General features: G+C 48.7%; 1 protein-coding gene and 1 long non-coding RNA gene across 3 annotated transcripts in view; one reads left to right on the top strand and one right to left on the bottom strand.

Annotated features, from left to right (window-relative positions):
* Nucleotides 1-7,016: 7,016 nt before the first annotated feature.
* On the bottom strand, nucleotides 7,017-14,793 carry BOLA3 (bolA family member 3). 2 transcript variants are annotated; one of them, XM_036334096.1, is made up of 4 exons: nucleotides 14,633-14,780; nucleotides 12,334-12,454; nucleotides 10,349-10,437; nucleotides 7,017-7,255 (listed from the first exon to the last, which is right to left on the bottom strand). In XM_036334096.1, exons 1-4 carry the CDS (start codon nucleotides 14,684-14,686, stop codon nucleotides 7,190-7,192), a joined length of 330 nt encoding a protein of 109 aa, XP_036189989.1. In that variant the 5' UTR covers nucleotides 14,687-14,780; the 3' UTR covers nucleotides 7,017-7,189. The 2 variants fall into 2 exon arrangements, with proteins under 2 accessions (XP_036189989.1, XP_036189990.1); XM_036334097.1 differs by lacking the exon at nucleotides 10,349-10,437 and having other exon boundaries at nucleotides 14,633-14,793.
* A 123-nt stretch (nucleotides 14,794-14,916) lies between these two features.
* Nucleotides 14,917-20,456, top strand: part of LOC118668846 — a 14,778-nt gene continuing 9,238 nt past the window's right edge. The window contains exons 1-2 of the long non-coding RNA XR_004971782.1: nucleotides 14,917-15,224; nucleotides 15,453-15,536. This is a non-coding gene — a long non-coding RNA (uncharacterized LOC118668846). The remainder of the gene's footprint in view (nucleotides 15,225-15,452; nucleotides 15,537-20,456) is intronic.

Here is a 20,456-nt window from a genome sequence, read left to right as displayed (position 1 = left end):
CAATGTGGCAGTAACTACAGTAACACAGAGACACAAAACTCAGCATATTGTTTTTCAAATGGTAGATTTTTAAATCATTGGCATCTGTAAGACCTAAATTTTGAGCTTGCTGGAATTTTTTAAAAGCAGCAAATGTAAAGGCTCACTTCAAAAATAATGTGATTAACTTTGGCCAGAATGAAATAAAAGTTTCTCACCATCTTCAAAGAAATCTGGCCACACGAATAGACGCTACCAACCCCAGTGGTTCATCTTGCCCAGTAATGAGATCTACCCAGAGATCACAGAGAACCAGCTCTAAATGGGTCAGAAGGAAGTCTCAGGTGGAGACTTTCCTTTTTTTAAAAAAAAAAAAATTTTGCTTTGAGAAAACATTTATTCATTTCCTTCCTCCTTTTAGAAAGGAAAATGAGGGCCTTGCCTCCACATGTGGACTCATTTCATCAGCTGAAATCAGAGAATCACATAATGGCAGGAGGGACTCACACTTGCTGCTCTGGGTGGGGGTGAGTCAAGGTTCCAGCAGTGAGTTAGCTCACCATTTACTAGGGTTACCAACGTGAACTGTGGCAAAGTTTTCTTAATGACAGCCTAACTTATAACTGTCATTTTAAAAATATATATATTTTTATTACTTTCAGAGAGAAAGGGAGAGAGAGAAACTTCAATCATGAGAGAATCATTGATCAGATGCCTCCTGCACGCCCCCTAGTGGATCGAGCCCACAACACAGGCATGTGATCTGACTGGGAATCGAACTCTGACCTCCTAGTTCATAGGTTGATGCTCAACAACTGAGCCACGCCGGCTAGGCAACTATGTAATTTTTTGAATGTTGAAATTAAAATTTTTCTTATTAAAAGGATTATGCCCTCACTGACAGGATATTGATAACGCTTATCTTGATCCAGATCTCTTTGGGTTGGGGGTGGGGTGTCAGTTCTCCTAAGTATTGCAGCAAAAAAATCAGCTGACCCGTAAACCATGGGGATTTGGTTTAGAGCACCGCAAATGCTTCCCCCACTTCAGCACTAGTAAATGACCAGCTTTCGGCATTTTACCAAATAAAATGGGAGACCGAGGATTAAAATCTGACTTCCCTATGTCAGAAGATGAACTCATTTCCAAACTGTTCACTGTCAAAGAAAGCAAACTAACCCCCCACCCCCCCCCCCCCAAGAAACAACCTAGAACAGTCAACAGTAGCTTCTAAAAGGCCTGCCTTGAAAAACATCCTGTCCTTTGAAGGTGTGTTTTTTTCCCTTTAGACTTTTGCAAATTTGATTCAGAAAATAGCTCAATTGGTTTGTTATAGAGCAAGGAGTGTGTGTGTGTGTGTGGGGGGGGGTGTATACATAGATTTATGACCATTATTTTAAGTTGTATGCCTCAGCACCAAGAACAGATGAAGATGTGGACACTGACTAAACAGTTTAAGATTACACACACACACACACACACACACACACACACACATGCACACACATACACACACACAAACATTTCATTGATTTCAGAGAGGAAAGGAGAGGGAGAGAAAGATAGAAACATCAATAATAAGAGAGAATCACTGATTGGCTGCCTCCTGCACTGGGGATCGAGCCTGCAACCCGGGCATGTGCCTTGACCAGAATTGAACCCGCGACCTTTCAGTCCGCAGGCCGATGCTCTATCCACTGAGCCAAACCAGCTAGGGCCAGTTCAAGATATTTTGTAGTTTCCGTTCCTCCAGTCAGTGTCTGAAGTGTTAGAAAAAGGACTGAAACAATTTCCAAAGCATCAGGAATTTCCACTTTCACCCACCGTAGTCTGTTTCCTTCCAACAGTTCTCTGTTAAACAAGAGAAGGAAAATCTCTGCATGAAGCTTTCTCCCTTTGCTTCGAAGGTTGACAGTGACACACTTACAGGTCAGTAATGTGTGTGTAGAGGCCTTGCCTCCCTAACCTTGTTTATAAACCCACCGACCCTCCCCCGGACAATGCCCTCCTTGCACTCAGCCTGTCTGGGCGAAGCTGCTATTTCCTGATGCCCATACCTCGGGCAGTTGTTTGATTTTAATAACACCAGTGCACTTCTTTGGGGTGGTGTCTAAGACGTGATTATTTAACATTTGCCAGAATGTTTAGAATAGTGTAAACATCTTCAATCCGCCAACTGGATTGTGACTTCTTTTGTACTCTTGATTTTTTCTCAAAATTGCTTTTTGTCAAACACATCCATATGGAATATAATTGTATGCACTGCTATTTAAAAACTAAAGGGGCGCCCTATCCGGTTTGGCTCAATGAATAGAGCGTCGGCCTGCGGACTGAAGGGTCCCAGGTTTGATTCCTGTCAAGGGCACATGCCTGGGTTGCAGGCTCGATCCCCAGTAGAGGGTGTGCTGGAGGCAGCCAATCAATGATTCTCTCTCATCATTGATGTTTCTATCTCTCCCTCTCCCTTCCTCTCTCTGAAATAAACAAAAATATTACACACACACACACACACACACACACACACACACACACACACTAAAGGGTCATCAAAAACACGAACATTCTGAAAATTGTCACGGTCAAGAGGAGCCTAAGGAGCCACGATAATAATGGCATGTGGTGTCATGGAGGACAGACCTGGCGAAAGACGCTAGGAGAAAACTAAGGAAACCTGAATAAACTCTGGGCTTTCATTTGCAATGCTGAATTAATGCCGGTCCACTAATTGCAACAAAAGTGCCACAGTCGTGTACGCCTTCAAGAGAGGAAACTGAGTGTGGGCTATAAAGGAACTCTGTACTGTCTTCTCAATTTTCCTGTAAATCAAAAGCGTTCCAGAAAGTTATATAAACTGTTCTAAAAATAGTTTAAAAATAAAAACTAAAAAAAAATTAAAATAAAAAATAAAAAAATAAAAACTAAAGTTATTACTTGAACTTCAGTTGTTTAAACTTTTTACTCTTTTATCCATTTGTTTAGCTGCTCATTCTGCTGCTTAAAGACCTTTCGTGTGTTTTTTTAATATCTTTTTTTATTGATTTGAGAGAGAGGAAGGGAGAGGGATAGAGAGAGATAGAAACATTGATGAGCTGCCTCCTGCATGCCCCTTACTGGGAATGGAGTCTGCAACCAAGGTACATGCCCTTGGCCAGAATGGAACCCGGGACCCTTCAGTCTGCCGGCTGACGCTCTAGCCACTGAGCCAAACCGGCTAGGGCAAGACCTTTTGTTTTTTATAACTGCTGGAGAGGTGCCTGCTGGATGCTACGCATGAAAGGATTGTAGACACTTGGGTTCTGAATAAATTGTGTTTGAATAGAGGTCATCATGATTGTTTCTTTTTATTCTTACTCTAAAAGAAAATAATATATCTGGCATCTTTTAGTTGTACCCTTTTATCTGCCTCTCTAATAAACATATTTTTCTCAAAATACATGAAAGTGCATAAATGTCCTTTTAAATTCACAGTGGCAGGGTATCTTACAACAACCTATGAGATCAATATCCTGAAATGAGGTGCCTAAGATACTTAATCCTACCGGCATTATTAGAGCAAATGCAACCATAAAAGGTGTCAAAAGTCGGGTTCATTTGTAAGGAGTTGAGACGCCCTCCCGCGGGTCCCAGGGGAAGAGCTGGGAGATGTGCTTTGGGTTCTTTAGGATGCAGGCCGGGGTTCAGATATGTGCCCACGTGTCTTACAGAGGCCTCTCCAAGAAGCACAGGTGAGGAACACATGGGCGGCGCTGGACCGGGCCTGCGCTGCTCCAGGTGCTGGGGGAGACCGTCACAGCGGGTGTCCTTTTCCCACGGATCTGCAGGCTGCATCCCGCCCAGGTGAGGTCAGGGCCTGCACGGGCTCAGCGGGCACTGGCGCTCTGCCGCCTTCTATCTTGTGGAATTAGGGGCGTGGGGGCAGTTCCCAGAGACGGGTGATGGATGGAGGAAAGCAGGCAAACTGAGGCATGCACAGGAGCTCCCTGGAGGGGCAAGAGGGTGCGCTGGGCAGGCCTTACAGGGGCAGAGGGACAGCGGGAGGGAGCCTGACTCATCCCCTCCGAGTCTAACTTTGACTACCTGGTCTCTGTGTGTCTACTCTCCCCACTCGTCACTAGCCAGCCTCTTAGACCTGAGGAGGACCCAGGTGGGAGCGCTTTCAATCCCCAGGTGGTTCTCACTTCCAGCCACTGAGAATCCCCCACCTTAGGGTGCCCTCTTCTCTTAGCCTGGACGCCCAGAACCTCACGACACATCCCAGGGCTCTTTACCTGATGGATTCTCCTGATGTGAATGCCCAGCTCCGTCTGCCCTGAGCGTCACTCCAGCCACTAGAAGGTCAGTGGCCTGGCGGTCCCTGGGTCACCCTTTCCAGTTTGGTTCCCACGAAAGGGAATTGGATGTATTGACTCCTTGCTACGATGAATGTTGGGTGGGGCTGTGTGGCCCCAGGTCCGCTCCCGGATTGCAGGCCAGCTCCCTTATGGACTTGCCTCGTCAGCAAGCACCTACTTCAGGATTCTGAATTTTCTTTTGTTATTGTTGTTGTTCATCCTCATCCATTGATTTTTAGAGTGGAAGAGAAGGGGAGAGACAGAGAGAAACATCGATGTGAGATGGATCAATTGGTTGCCTCCTGCACGTGCCCTGACCAGGGCCAGGTATCAAGTCTGCAACTGAGGCACATGCCCTTGGATTCAAACCCAGGACCCTCCAGTCCACAGGCTGACACTCTACTGAGCCAAACCGGCTAGGGCAGGACTCTGAATTTTCCACTGGAAAACAGTACACTGTTTTTAAAGACACTTAGCTCAGAAAACATATCATCTTTCATAATTCAGCAGTTTCCACAGAGCACTTAATCAGAAAGCTAGGAGTTGGCTCTATCAGATGCCATGTTATACTCTGGCTACTAAAATGAGCAACTTCGTCTTTTTTAATCAACTAAAAAATAAACCCGGTGATTCCTCTTCCAATTTTCCTTTTAACTTGAGGGAAGAACAACGTGGGAGGGCTACTTTAAAAATTTCTTGTTGCCAGATTTGGACGCAGACATGCAGAACTGGTAGAATTGACACACTTCACTGGGCCTGAGCATCCTCTGGGGTGGGCGGGGTGGGGTGAAGCAGAGGAGAGGTGAGTTTCTCTGGCATCCCCAGACTCCTAGGAGGCTAGCAAGGCCACAATCTCTCTTCCTCTAGTCAAGAACGCCTGTTGCTTTATTCCGGCCTCTTCTGTGGAGAACAGAAGCCTTACTTATTCTAGCAATTGTTCCTTCCTTCTCTCCAGAGTCTAGAGACATGATTCTCAGACTCCAGCTGATTGATTGGTCCAGGGTGGCTCCTGATTCAAGAAGGGCAGATCCGAGGCCTTCCCTGGCGTCTTTGAACTGAACTTGGAAGGAAAGTATGCCCTTCTCCTGGCCTGGATATATTTTTTAAAAATATATTTTTATTGAGAGGAAGGAAGAGATAGAAATATCAATGATGAGAATCACTGATCAGCTGCCTCCTGCACGCCCCACACTGGGGATTGATCCTGCAACCTGGGCATGTGACCTGACTGGGATCAAACCGTGACCTCCTGGTTCATAGGTTGATGCTCAACCACTGATCCATGCTGACTGGGCAACAATTAAGATATAAAATTTAATGTATGGTACCAGCTGAGTGCTGGAAATATTAGGGGGAATACTTTGTAAAGCATGTGATTGTCTAAGCACTATGCTATACACCTGGAACTAATACAAAATAATATTGAATGTAAACTGTAATTGAAAAATAAAATTTAAATATATATATAAATTAAGAGCTGCTAGCAATATAATCACTGCTATATTATAGTGGACACCAATGCAAAGTGAGAGATAATAATGCTGACCTGCCCTGGCCCGTTGGCTCAGTTGGTTGGAGCGTCGTCCATGCACCAACAGGTTGCAGGTTCGATTCCCAGTCAGGGCACCTACCTAGGTTTGGGTTTGGGTTCCCCAGTCGGGGCGCATGTGGGAGGCAAACGACTGTTGTTTCTCTCACATCCATGTTTCTCTCTCTCTAAAAATCAATTTAAAACATCCTTGGGTGAGAATTTAAAATTTAAAAAAAATAATAGTACTGATCTGCAGAGCAGACAGCAGATGCAAAGGCCTGGTGGCACTGTGTTCCTGCCATTTAGCCGTACCCTTATCCTTTCTGCAGTTTGGCTCATCAACCCTTACTTCAGCATGTGAAATGCCTCGGTCCTCCCAGTAACACACAGGTGTGTCAATTACCTGTCACGGCCAGAATCAATGCACCACTGCCCCCGCTTCCTGGCGCCACCGGCTCCCAATTCAAAGTCCTGGGCAGATCTGTCTGAGTGGCTGAGTCTACATCTGCCTGTGCCTTACTTTCAAGAGAGCGAGGAAAGCAAGCCTTTCAGCTCCTGTCGGGAGCGGGGCTCCACCTCCCCCCGAGATGCAGAGGTGGGGATCTTCAAACACAACAAAGACCCTGATCCGGGCAGCACCAAATCCTGAGTCTATCCAGGGAGTAAGAAAACGAGGGTCCAAAATCATTCTCGTAAGAAGTTAGGAGGGGAAGGGAAGAGAGTGGTAAACTATGGAAAGAGCGAAACCGAAGGATCTTTTCTTAATATATTTTTAATGATTTCAGAGAAGGGAAAGGGAGAGATAGAAACATCAATGATGAGAGAGAATTGTTGATTGGCTGCCTCCTGCACGCCCCCTACTGGGGATTGAGCCCGCAACCCAAGCATGTGCCCTTGACCGGAATCGAACCTGGGACCTTTCAGTCCGCAGGGTGACTCTCTATCCACTGAGCCAAACCAGGTAGGGCTTTTCTTTTCTGTTCGATAAGATTAGGCCTGAGCCATTTCATAGATGACAAACAAGGAGGTCTCATGACAAGACAAAAGTAGCTGGCACTCCTTCCTGCCTCTCCAGCAGCAGGACAGAGCTGTCCAAGGACAAGGCCACGCTGGACAAAAGGACATTGCTCCTAAAATAAAGGAACTAGAAGCGTTATTAATGATGCCTCAAAAGACTCAGTTATCTGTTGCCTTTAATTAACATCTAAATAGATAACATATTCTTCTATAATTATAACATGGAAATGTCTATGAACAAAATAGATAAATTTTTTGGCAAATGCCTAGGAAAGAATGGTCAAGTTCATCCAAGGTTTTAAGCAGCAGCATCTATGCAGCCGGGGCGTGGTCAGTGTTTGGGGACAGAGGTAAATATCCGCAATCCGTGCATTCCTTTGATTTCTTCCTTTAGGGCCTAAGGAAGGAAAAGAGCGTCGTCATTTCCTTTGTATATGGCACTGGCTACAATGACAGTATCTTCATACAGCTCTCTATCTGTAAGACACTGTGCACCTTCTTGCAGCACTTTTTCCTTTTTTTGGAAAACAATTTCTTTTTTTAAATCAGAATCTAACCTGGCTCAAAAATCAGAGGCCTAAGAAGGCATACAGTGACAGCTCCCTTCCACACCTGCCCTCTGTCCCCCAGTTTCCACCTCCGTCCCCCAATAGCAGTGGTTCTCAACCTCCTGGCCCTTTAAATACAGTTCTTCATGTTGTGACCCAACCATAGAATTATTTTCGTTGCTACTTCATAACTGTAATGTTGCTACTGTTATGAATCGTCATGTAAATATCTGATATGCAGGATGGTCTTAGGCGACCCCTGTGAAAGGGTCGTTTGACCGCCAAAGGGGTCGTGATCCACAGGTTGAGAACCGCTGCCCAATAGAGAACTGCTGTTAGTTTCTATGCGAAGACTCAACATTGCATAGTCAAGCTAATATAAATATATATTCCCACACACACACTACCTTTTTAAAACAAAATGGTAGCACTTTAAACACACTGTTCTACACTCTGCTTTCCCCCTCACCACTGGAGAGCGTGCTGTATCGGCATAAAGAGCACATTCCTAGTTTGCGTCAGCCTGGCATGTGGATCTATCGTAACTGTTCAGCCCAGCCCATCACGATGAACTATTAGGTTGTTTTTTGTGTTTTGCTATTTCAAACATCAAGCAGCTGTTCTTTAAAACCACACTATTTAGCACAAATAGCCCACTTTTACTTGAAAAATAAAGTTGTAAAATATGAGACTCAGCACCAGGGCACAAACCTGAATGAGCCACCACAGCCAAACTGCACTCATTTCTCTGGCTTCCAAGAGGAAAGCTACTGGGCCCAGGAAGAGTCAGTGCAGAGGAAGAGTCCACGTCCTTTACATTAGGCCCAAATCTGACCATCACAGTGGGGTGGACATCCCCCCCACCCCCCCAGTCTGTCCAGCCATCTCCCTTCTCCTGAGGAGCAGCTGCTTTCCACGTTGTGTACTGCTTGCTGGTGGGACTGCCAACTGGCCTGGCATTGAGGGAGCTATGCCCCTGACCCAGCCTGAGTGGTTCAGGTGTGACACCGGCTTTCACATGGGGACACAGATGAAAAAGCCACGGGAAAATGATGAGAGAGGCAAGAGAAGTAACACAAGTCCACGAGAAAGGGACTCAGTGCGGTGATGGGTGCTGCCAGACCCCAAGCCAGCTCAGGGCTGTGGTGGGTGTTCCCAGGAGGGAGTGTCTGCTACTGAACTGGCCACTTGTGCAGGAGGCAGCCCAGGAGCGGGGCAGCTGGGGATGGAATGGGCAGAGAGGGACAGGGCATCGGGCCCAGGAGCACAAGGTGGGGAAAGGCTGGGAACGCACTGTGGCTCCCCAGGGAAAGCCTGGCTTCCAGTCAGGTATCTGAGGGGTGGACTAAGGCCGGCCACACAGGGACTGGTGATCCCAGGCTGGGAGGGTAGGACTGGACTCTGTGGGCAACCAGGATGCACAGGGAAGGACTCTGAGCTGGGGAGACACAGGCAGAGACACCCTCGTGAGGACCCAGGTGACGAGCACCAGACAGGAAAAGGGCCAGAGAAGAGGAGAGGGCAACTGCTGTTTACCAAATGCCTTCCACATGCCGGCACGAGGCTGGGCACGTGTGGGCAATACCTCATGCGATCTTTGCCGAAGAGGAAACGAAGGCTCAGATCCCACTGCGAAGTGGAGAGCCAAGTCAGTGCTCACTCTCCTCCCCACGGCTGCTCCCAGGGCGGGAACAGGATGCAAGGGGAAGAAACACCTGTTCTCCTCGCTCCCCTGGGGGCCTGGCCAGGAGTCGGCAGGGCCCAGAGGAATGGTGAGTTCACTCCTGAGGGTGGAGGAGCGTGAGCTGCAGGGGCAGGGGCACCCCATCCACAGGGAACCAAGCAGCGACCATTGGAAGAGCCAAGTGGTTGCTGTTCCATCCCCGACAGCCCGGCAGACCACTGGCACCTTCGGGCCGTAGGTGTCCGCGTGCGAGTGAAGGGTTGGGCTCCACGATGATCCAAAGACAGATTTAGAAGGGAACCAGCCCACACAGGGCTGACAGGGCTGACAGGGCCAAGGGGCATTAGTATCCCTGGATACAAGGCAGACAATGCTGGAGTCAAGGGTGGAGGGCATTCATCCCTGCCAGGCAGGTCGGGAGGCAGCACTTGAGCTGGGCAGAGGAGGGAGGAAGGGAACCCTGCAGGGGGTCCGATCTGGGCGAAGCTCATGCACAGAGACGACGGGGCAGGGGCCAAGGGAGGGTGTGTGCCGAGACTGGGGGTGGGGTGGGGGCTGGGGGTGGGGGTGGGGGGTGCCTGGAACAGCAACCTGGGACACCTGAACGTGATGTAGAAGGGGTCACAGAGGGGCTCTCATGACCAAAGCAGTGCTTTACAAACGCTAAACTAGTTCACAACGTTGAAGACCTTCCAGAATGATGCCAAATATCCCTGCTGAAGGCGGCGAGTTTACAGACACGCCCCAGGGTCAAGGCTTGTATTAATTCCACGTAAAATAAGCGTAGATCATAAGTAAACCTGGCCTTGCCTGGTTAAAGCTGATGTTTCAGGCCCCTATGGTGCCTGTCACTGGGTCTGGGGCAGCTGGAGCAATTCTCAGCCATGTGTGCCCCAATCTGTACAGCAGTCCTGGAGAGAGGCTCAAAAAATCTTCACATCTACAAAACGTATCTTTCGGCACGCCTACACTTACCAATACTATCCAGTATGTGACCACAACAGTAACACTGGCTCATACAAAAACACGACAAAACTATTAGGTGGCTTGTTTTCCGTTTTGAAAAGAAGCCGTAATTGTCCACAGTGGATTCCAGACAGTTCCCGTTACATTTTCTCAGTCCTAGGTCCTGTTGGCATGACTGTGGTACTGCATTATTCTTTCCTACGACTGCCAGTCAACTACCTTGCCGCCCGGCAGGCCCTCCCGGATGTAGGGACAGGGGTGGAGGGGCAAAGGGGCGCTGTTCCTCTCTGACCTGATTTACCATCTGGTGCTGCTGGACAGTCCTCTTCTCTTTAAATTCTTCTGACTCGATTTGGATTTCATACATTGCCCCACAGCCTCCTGAAATAAATGCAGTTTGAAAGCGTTTCCATTATTAAGTCAGGGCCGCCACAGCCCGGCAGGTCCTTGGAGTCCCGCACAGTCTCGAGGTCCGAATACTACTGTTCAGCAGAAAGTTGCTGAGACTGTTAGAAGCAGGCTACGGCTTAGAGTCTGAGCACACACACCTCCCGGCAGGCTGCCCCCATCCAAAACGTGTTCCTCCTTTTGCAAGGCAGGTGCCCCACCCAGGGTTGTCACTTGTGGGGGAGGAAAGATAAGGCACGAATGCAGGTTTTCCTGGTATTTCCTTTTATTAAGCCAACAAATGCTGTGGAAGAGGGTGGGAGGGACTGAATTTCAGTGTTCCACCTTCAAACTATACCGGCAATCGCTTTTTTTAGTGCAAAAATACACTAAAATTTGGTTTGAAAACTAGAATACTACCCAAAAGACAAGAAAGGAACAAGGATGTGCAAGAGAGACAGGGACACAGGAGCTGCAGCCCTGGCCAGTGTTGTTAAATGGTTAGAGAGTTGGCCCAGCAACAGAAGGGTCACGGGTTCGATTCCCAATCAAGGGCACATGCCTGGGAGGCAACCAATCTCTCACTTGGAAGCTTCTCCCTTTCTCTCTCCGTCCCTCCCTTACACTCTCTTTAAAAAATCAATGGAAAAAATATCCTCGGGTGAGGATTAACAACCACAACAATAACGCTGGCCGCTGGCCGCCAGGCCGGTCTCTCTCCAGCGCCTCCTGCTCTGTAAGTAGCACGGAGTGTTTCATCAGGGCTTCAGCAGGGAGGGAGCAGCTTTCTGGTGAAGTGCTCGAGGCAGAGCTTGTGGTGGACTCATCCACACCCTGACCAAGCTCGGTCTCCACGTGGCTGGGGAGCTAGTGCTGTGACTGATGAGAAAGAGAACCCCCCCCCCCCCAGGCCACTATGTGCAAAGTGCTCTGTTACCCTTCTCTCACGAGCCCTGAGTCCAAGCTTTGCTTAAACCAAGGCTGCCGGCCTCAATGCCCTTTCTGTACTCGTCCCAGGCTGGGCAGAGTCAGACAGGTCAAGTTCCGGCTCTGCCTACGTGGGCCGGGGCAGGTACAGGGCTGGTGATATCAAGGCCTCCGCATGGCCGAGACCCCGGCAGAGTGCGCATCCACCTCCCATTCCAAAGGCTCTTCCGATTGGTTCATCTCTAGTTCCCAGAACAACACTTTTTTCTAAACCTTCTCCCAGTGTTACGTTCTCAGGGAAGCCTGTGGGCCGTTGTGGCTGTGCAGAGCGGCAAAGACCGAGTCTGGGTGTGGGAGTCAGGGGCCCGCCCACTGCCAAGCTCCCCCCCCCCCCCCCCCCCCCCCGATGGGTGTGTCTGGCAAAAGGCCCTATCTCCCCCGTCCTGTGGGTGCAGGAGGTGACTGCCCAGTCAGCTCCTACCACACAGCCGGCCTGAGGAATGCACGGTCTGGCTGGGGCAGGAAACCGGCTCAGGCCAGGGTCTGCCCTGGGTCCTGGTCGGCGCCTCCTCCCTGTGAGGGGCTGGGCAGGTTCCTGGGCCTCCCTGGGCTCATCTCTTCGTGAGGAAAGTGAGGCAGCTACTTTCCTCCAAGGGACAAACTCCCCCTGGTCCGCTCCAGCTCTGACGTTCGAGGGCATCAGGAGAATGTGGGGGATTTCTGTAAAGCCCATCTGGCGGTCAAATTAAAGGCCGGACCAGAGCCCAGGGGTGACTGAGAGGGAACTCATCCCCACAGTTTCCCTCCATGGTTCGGTAGCCCCTCTTCCACATCTGCCCCAGAGCCACCCACATTAAGGAGCAATCAAGTGCCTTTTGCTAAGCCCACCGCCCCCTCCCCGCCCTCTGCCCCTCCAGAGAACAAAATCCTATCAAACTCTGTGGGAAGATGAGGAAACCTTACCTGAAATGTCAGTGACTTTGATAGTTGTAGCTCGAGGAAAGCTTTCTTTGAGGATTTGGGTTACTTTGAGCTCCCCCTCAGACTGCGAGGCAAACATCCGCTGGGTGCAGCGAAGAGGAAGCTGCCACAGAACAGAGAAGACAGAAGAGGCATGGCTGAGCAAGATGACGCTGCCCCCAGGGGGCCACTGTGCAGGACCCACCTGCCATCTCCCCCAACCCCCCGCACCTCCCCCCACCCCAGCAGGGCCAGCGTGATCCTGGGCTAAGTCATCTAAGCTCACTAGGATGCAGAATCAGCTTTCTTGGGGGGGGGGGGGGGAGGGGATTGTAAATAACTCATTTGGACTCTAGAGACAAGGCCCCAAACCTAATTCAACAGATGTTTGACTTGCCATGATGATGCCGGGAGAGAGACTATCATGATGCCAGTTGTACAGGTGAGGAAATTGGCATTAAGTAATATGCCCAAGGCTGGATCCATTAGTAAAATGCAGAGCTGGGAGAGGCCAGGCAGCTGTGCCCCGCTGGCCCAAGGTGCCACTGACCAGGACTGGTGGGGCCAAAATGCCACCTACCCTTTAGGCCTGATTAATATTCCAGCCTCTCCAGCGGGATATGACCTTGTGACCTACTGTTCAATAAGCCAGTGACCTTTTGCAACATGAATTTTCACTGGGGAGAAGCAGAATTCTATTAAACCACCTGAAGGAGAAACATTTTTAGATTATTTGCCATTGGCAACCACTCTCCCCCCTCCCCTAACGGCTACCACAGGGACCCAGTGCTTCCGAGGGGAGCGTATCTCAGTCCTTAGGGGTGAAGGCACAGAAAACCAGGCCAGCAGCCCCTTGGCTGAGTTGATGCTGAGAAGGGAGGCGTAATATAGGGTATGACAGGCCTTGAATGTCAGGCTAAAGATTTTGGACTCAGTCAGGCATCTTGGTGCCAAAGTCACCTGCACAAAGCGGTGTCTTTTGAAGCTCGTCAGGAAAGATGCCCAGGTAAGAGGCAAAGGCAGCAGCGCCAGCTCAGGTCCCTGACTGGAGGAGGATGGCAGGTGGGGAACACCTGCACTGTTTATCCCATGCTGGTGCTAAAGGGACCTCCCCCCCACGCTCAGTCCTGGCCACCCTCAGGCCTTTCCTGATGGCCCAGAGCAGGGTCCTGTGTGATAGAAGCTCGGGGCACCTTCTTTAAAATGACCACCTGGTCTCAAAGGCCACGACCGAGTCTGTCCTGTTACTGCAGCCCTCCAGGGCTGAGCCAGGGCCCTCGGAGGACCTGGGGATGGATGATGGATGGATGGATGGATGGATGGATGGATGGACGGACGGATGGATGAGCAGGGAAAGGACCACATGGATGGATGGAGGGATGGATGGATGAGCAGGGAAAGGACCACACAATTCAGGACATGCCTACTGGACACCCACAAAGAAGTCCGGCAGGCAGCTGAAATGCAGGTCAGCAGAAAGAGCTGGACTTACACTGAGTGCTGTGTGAAGGGAGAAAATGTGTGGATCTGGGTAAGACTGGGGGGGGGGGTGGAGTGGGGGAGGGAGGACAAAGGCAGAGAATAATGGGGTGGCAGGCAGAGGGCAACCATTAAGGAGTGCGGTGGTTGTCAGCGCTGCAGATTTCTCAGGAGAAGCCTTTCCTGCGTAGATGTGTGGGCAGCGGCCTTTAAACAGGCAACCTACTGGCAAAGTCGCCAGCTGCCGCCGGGCCACGCTGACAGTCACCCGTAGACCTGCCAGGGGAGCGGGTCCAAGGCCAGCCGGGGAGCAGGAAGCACAAGGGAGGATAGGGAAAGAGGTGGGTGAAGCGAGGAAGGGATGAATCAGAAAGGGGCAGAGGGAATGAGGAGCGCGTGGTGAGTGCCCTCTGCTGGGCTCGGCGCCGGGACTGAGGGATTTGTGCGGGTCAAGGTCAACGAGGCCGGCGGACGTTCCCACAGTCCAGACCCGGCCACATGCCCGGCACCCGCGCCGTGACTCCGGCTAGGACTCCGATGCCCGCGGCTCGATAGATCCGCACTGCTTTTCCCGTGCCGCTGCACTGGGGTGTCGGGGTGTCTGGGTGTCCCCCTCGCCCGGCCTCCACCCAGCTCTGGGGGTCCCCCCGCGCACCGGGTCCTGACACTTCCCCGAATGCCAGTTGCCGGGACCACTGAACGAATGAATCGACGAGTGAAAGAATGAATGAACGAGAGAAAGGACGGGGAGCCCCTGCCCCGACCCCGCGGCCCCCCCGCAGCTCTCGCCCCGGGGCGAGCACTTGGCCCTGCCGGTGCTCACCCCGCGGATCCGGCGGAGCAGAGGCGCTGCCGCGGCCGGGCTCCACGCCGCCATGCCCGGCCGACGCGACCCGCCGCCCGAGGTCGCCGGGTCTCCCGAAAGGCGAGGAGCTCAGAAGCGTAAGCCACCGGGGCGAGCGAGGCTGCCCCCTGCTGTCCGGAGGCCGCGGGCCGCCCGCGCCGCTCCGCCCCTCGCCCCGCCTGGTCTGAGCCTGCGGGACGCGCCACCTGGGACCTGCCGCGCCCCGCCCAGGGCCCCGCCCACTCGGCGCCCCGACAGCCAATCCCGGCCCGTTCCACCAGCGGGGCCCGCCCCCTCAGCCTGCAAACTCTACCCAGGTGTTTCCCTTGTCCCAGTGCCCCTCGTGCCCTGGGCGGATTCCCTCTCTCCCGCTCCCGCAACCCGGCTTCCCTGCTGAGGGGCTTGGGTCTCTCCCTCCAGAAAAGAGGAGCCGGAGGAGGACCTGAAAGCAGGGGTGTCGTTTTCAGACCTGCGTGTTAGGAAGGTCCCGGTGGCTCCTGCGAGGAGGAGGGACTGTAGCGGCTGGAACTGGAGCTGAGGACGAAGTTCCGAGGCTGTCGGTACATGGCAGGTGAGACCCGAGGCCTGAACTAGAGCCGCGGCAGCGGGGAGGGCAGGAGTGGATTGATTTTTTGGGTGAGGTGAATGCAATGCGGTGACTAGATTGGGGGTGAGGGTGAGGAAGTCGTCTGGGGTGGCTCCCAAGTTTCTGGCTTGGACAACTTAGTGGGTGGAGGAGGCCCAGGCTGGGCGTGAAGGGGGAGCGCCAAAGTCAGCTTTGGACTTGCCTGACTTTAAGGTGCCTGCGGGACACGGCCCACCTGAAGCTTAGGCTCCAACGACGGTGGAGTCGCAAGAATGTAGTGGAAGCTGACGCCATGAGGTAAGATCGTCAGCAAAAACTGCCCCGCCTATATCCTTTGGGTAAACCAGCTCTTTTTGCAATTTCATTCCGGCCTATCCAATCAATAACCTGCAGCGTTTCAATGCATGGGTTGGTCAGACCTACCGTTGTTCTTTAAAGTGCTCGGCTAAAAATGTGCTCATTCATTACAGTATGGAGTGACTCCTACATCTTGTCTCTCATTAATTTCTCCTTTGAGTTACTGCAATAGCCTCTCTCACACGTCTTTTCTTAGAAATTATGGTTGGTAGGATTAAAGACACTTTGCTAACTTTGAATTTTTCTTCATTGTTGTCAATGACATAATTAACACTGACAACAATGTTTAATCCATTGGTGTAGTGGTGAACTCTTTGCTACTCAAACCACAGGTGCAGGTGCGGCAGACCCACCCCACTTTAGGAGTGACAACTAGACCCAGGTCTGGCCAATTAGACTTAGGGATTGGTTTAGGGTTGGTCACATGTTCTGAGCCAGACCAATGATAGATGGCCTAGCCTAGGGCTAGTAGAGAACCACTACTAGGGCAGTGGTTCTCAACCTTGGCTGCACATTAGAATCACCTGGGAATCTTTTTAAAATCCTGATTTCTGGGCCTCATCCTCCGGGAATTCTGTTTGTTATGGGGTGAGGCCACAACATTAGTAACAAACAGAATTTCCGGAGGATGAGGCCCAGAAATCAGGATTTTAAAAAGATTCCCAGGTGATTCTAAAGTGCAGCCAAGGTTGAGAACCACTGGTCTAGGGATTTTTCTGGAACTAGAGAAAAGATCATTTTCAACTGGTTGCTAAACTGGTAGAAAGCCTACTCCAGGCTGTTATCTTTGCAACCATGTGGGCAGAGCCACTTTGGAAATGAAGCACACAGAAGAAAGCTGCGCTGAGAGGAGACAAGTTTGACACTGCTTGTACAACTGGAAACCGGCAGTGCCAGAAATGAGCACCACAGACATTTTAGTTGGTGTTAACTTAAAAGTTAAAAAGACCTTTCAAAGTGAGAGGAAAACAAGTGTTTATTTGAGATCAATAAGAATAGGTATCTGGGCCCTAGCAGGTTTGGCTCTGTGGATAGAGTGTCCGCCTGCTGACTCAAGGGTCCCAGGTTCAATTCCGGTCAAGGGCATGTACCTTGGTTGCAAGCACATCCCCAGTAGGGAGCGTGCAGGAGGCAGCTGATCGATGTTTCTAACTCTCTATCCCTCTCCTTTCCTCTATGTAAAAATTCAATAAAATATATTTTTTAAAAAAAAGAATAGGTATGCCCTAACTGGTTTGGCTCAGTGGATAGAGCGTCGGCCTGCGGACTGAAGGGTCCCGGGTTTGATTCCAGTCAAGGGCATGTACCTTGGTTGCGGACACATCCCCAGTGGGGGGTGTGCAGGAGGCAGCTGATCGATGTTTCTCTCTCATCGATGTTTCTAACTCTCTATCCCTCTCCCTTCCTCTCTGTAAAAATTCAATAAAATATATATTAAAAAAAAAAAAAGACTAGGTATCCGGGAATCATTCATTCAGGCAGAAGTCCAAATATTGTTCAATTAGGAGACAAAGGCAATGGGTATTTATGACAAAGGAAAAGGGAACAATTACATCAGAAAGAAAGCATTTCTATTGGTGCAGATAACCTAGGGATGTTAATTTATTTATTTTTATTCTTAGTGGTATTATAGATATCTCCCATTCCACACCCTTTCCCCCCTCCGCTTAGTCCTCCTCTCCCCCAACCTTCCACCCCCGTCTTCACTACCCTATTGCCATGCCCATAGGCTATGCATATAAGTATATAAGTTCTTCGGTTTACCTCTTCCCGTCCCTCAACCCCACGTTGAGGTATGGCAGTCTGTTCCATGCCTCCCTGCTTCAGGTCTTATTTTGTTGGGCAATTCATTTTGTTCATTGGATTCCACAAATAAGTGAGACTGTGTGATATTTGTCTTCCTCAGTCTGGCTTATTTCACTTAGCATAATTTTTCCAGGTCCATCCATGATGTCCCAAAGGGTAAGAGATCCCTCTTTTAACGCTGCTATGAACACAGGGGTGCATATATTCTTTCTGATTGGAGTTTTGGGGTTTCTTAGGATATATTCCCAGAAGTGAAATTGCTGGGTCAAACAGAAGTTCCATTTTTAATTTTTTGAGAAAACGCCATGCTGTTTTCCATAGTAGCCGCACCAGTCTGCATTCCCACCAGCAGTGAACTAGGTTTCCCTTTTCTCCACATCCTCATCAGCACTTGTTTGTTGATTTTGTTGATGATAGCCATTCTGACAGGTGTGAGGTGATATCTCATTATAGTTTTAATTTGCATTTCTCTGATGATTAGTGACTTTGAGCATTTTTTCATTTGTCTCTTGGCCATTTGTATGTCCTCTTTGGAGAAAAGTCTATTCAGGTCTTCATTTTTTTTTTTATTGGATTGTTTGTCTTCTTTTTGTTGAGTTGTATGGGTATTTTATATATTTTGGATATTAACCCCTTGTCAGATGTATCATTGACAAATATATTCTCCCATACGGTGGGTTCCCTTTTCATTTTGATGTTGGTTTCTTTTGCTGTGCAGAAGCTTTTTATTTGGATGTAGTACCATTTGTTTATTTTCTCCTTAGTTTCCTTTGCCCTAGGACAGTAGTCAGCAAACTCATTTAGTCAACAGAGCCAAATATCAATAGTACAACGATTGAAATTTCTTTTGAGAGCCAAATTTTTTAAATTTAAACTATATACGTAGGTACATTGTTATTAACTTAATTAGGGTACTCCTAAGGATGAGGAAGAGCGACACTCAAGGGGCCAAAGAGCCGCAGTTGCCGGCCACGGCCCTAGGAGATGTATCCGTAAGCATATTGCTAAGTGAGATGTCTGAGACTTTACTGCCTATTCAGTGATGGCGAACCTTTTGAGCTCGGTGTGTCAGCATTTTGAAAAACCCTAACTTAACTCTGGTGCCGTGTCACATATAATAGAAATTTTTTGATATTTGACACCATAGTAAAATAAAGACTTATATTTTTGATATTTATTTTATATATTTAAATGCCATTTAACAAAGAAAAATCAACCAAAAAAATGAGTTCGCGTGTCACCTCTGACACACGTGTCATAGGTTCGCCATCACTGGCCTATGTTCTCCTCTAACATTTTTATGGTTTCATGCCTTACTTTTAAGTCTTTTATGCATCTTGAGTTTATTCTTGTTGGTGATCTAGTTTCATCTTTTTGCATGTGTCCAGTTTTCCCAACACCATTGGTTGAAGAGACTGTCTTTACTCCATTGTATGTTCTTACCTCTTTTGTTAAATATTAATTGACCGTAAATGGTGTGGGTCAATTTCTGGGGTCTGTGTTCTGATCCATTGGTTTAGGTATATGCCTGTTCTTGTACCAGTACCAGGCTGTTTTGGTTACAACGGCTTTGTAGACCAGTTTGATATCCAGTATTGTGATTCCTCTTACTTTGTTCTTCTTTCTCAAGATTGCTGCAGCTATTTGGGGTCTTTTATGGTTCCATATAAATTTTTATTTTTTTTTTTATTTTTTATTTTTTCTTTATACTTGAGATTTAATAAACTACTTAAAATTTTTTTTTTTAAATTAAATCTTTATTGTTCAGATTATTACATTTGTTGCTCTTTTTTTCCCCCCATAACTCCCCTCCTCCCAGTTCCCGCCCCACCCTCCGCCCTCACTCCCCACCCACTGTCCTCATCCATAGGTGCACGATTTTTGTCCAGTCTCTTCCCGCATCTCCCACACCCCTTTCCCCCCCAGGAATAGTCAGTCCATTCCCTTTCTATGTCCCTGATTCTATTATAATCAACAGTTCATTCTGTTCATCAGATTATTTATTCACTTGATTCTTAGATTCACTTGTTGATAGACGCATATTTGTTGTTCATAATTTGTATCTTTACCTTTTTCTTCCTCTTCCTCTTCTTAAAGGATACCTTTCAGCATTTCATATAATCCTGGTTTGGTGGTGATGAACTCCTTTAGCTTTTCCTTATCTGTGAAGCTCTTTATCTGACCTTCAATTCTGAATGATAGCTTTGCTGGATAAAGTAATCTTGGTTGTAGGTTCTTGGTATTCATCACTTTGAATATTTCTTGCCACTCCCTTCTGGCCTGCAAAGTTTCTGTTGAGAAATCAGCTGACAGTCGTATGGGTATTCCCTTGTAGGTAACTGAGTTTCTTTCTCTTGCTGTTTTTAAGATTCTCTCTTTATCTTTTGCTCTTGGCATTTTAATGATGATGTGTCTTGGTGTGGTCCTCTTTGGATTCCTTTTGTTTGGGGTTCTCCGCGCTTCTTGGACCTGTAAGTCCATTTCTTTCACCAGGTGGGGGAAGTTTTCTGTCATTATTTCTTCAAATAGGTTTTCAATATCTTGGTCTCTCTCATCTTCTGGCACCCCTATAATTCTGATGTTGGTACGCTTGAAGCTGTCCCAGAGGCTCCTTACACTATCCTCGCATTTTTGGATTCTTTTTTCATTTTGCTTTTCCGGTTGGGTGTTTTTTGCTTCCTCGCATTTTAAATCATTGACTTGATTCTTGCGCTCCTCTGGTCTGCTGTCGGGAGTCTGTATAATATTCGTTATTTCAGTCCGTGTATGCTTAATTTCTAGTTGGTTCCCCAATATAAGATCGAGGGTCTCATTAGATTTCTTGAGGATCTCACTACATTTATCGGCGGCTTCTAGACAGTTCTTAAGAGACCTTAAAAGTGTGGTTCTGAACTCTATATCTTCCATTGACAATTTTGTCCTGTTTCTTTGTCTCCGCATTTTGTTATGCTTCCTTGGTGCACCTCCTAGTGGTCTTTGTTTGCAGTCTTATAGTTAAATCTTGATTGTTGTAGCTAATTCCAGGGAGGGTTTGACCTCTAGGCCAAGTGGCTA

The sequence above is a fragment of the Myotis myotis genome, unplaced genomic scaffold, assembly GCF_014108235.1.
Source record: "Myotis myotis isolate mMyoMyo1 unplaced genomic scaffold, mMyoMyo1.p scaffold_m19_p_14, whole genome shotgun sequence".
In the NCBI taxonomy this organism is placed as follows: domain Eukaryota; kingdom Metazoa; phylum Chordata; class Mammalia; order Chiroptera; family Vespertilionidae; genus Myotis; species Myotis myotis.
This window is presented reverse-complemented; position numbering and strand designations above follow the sequence as displayed.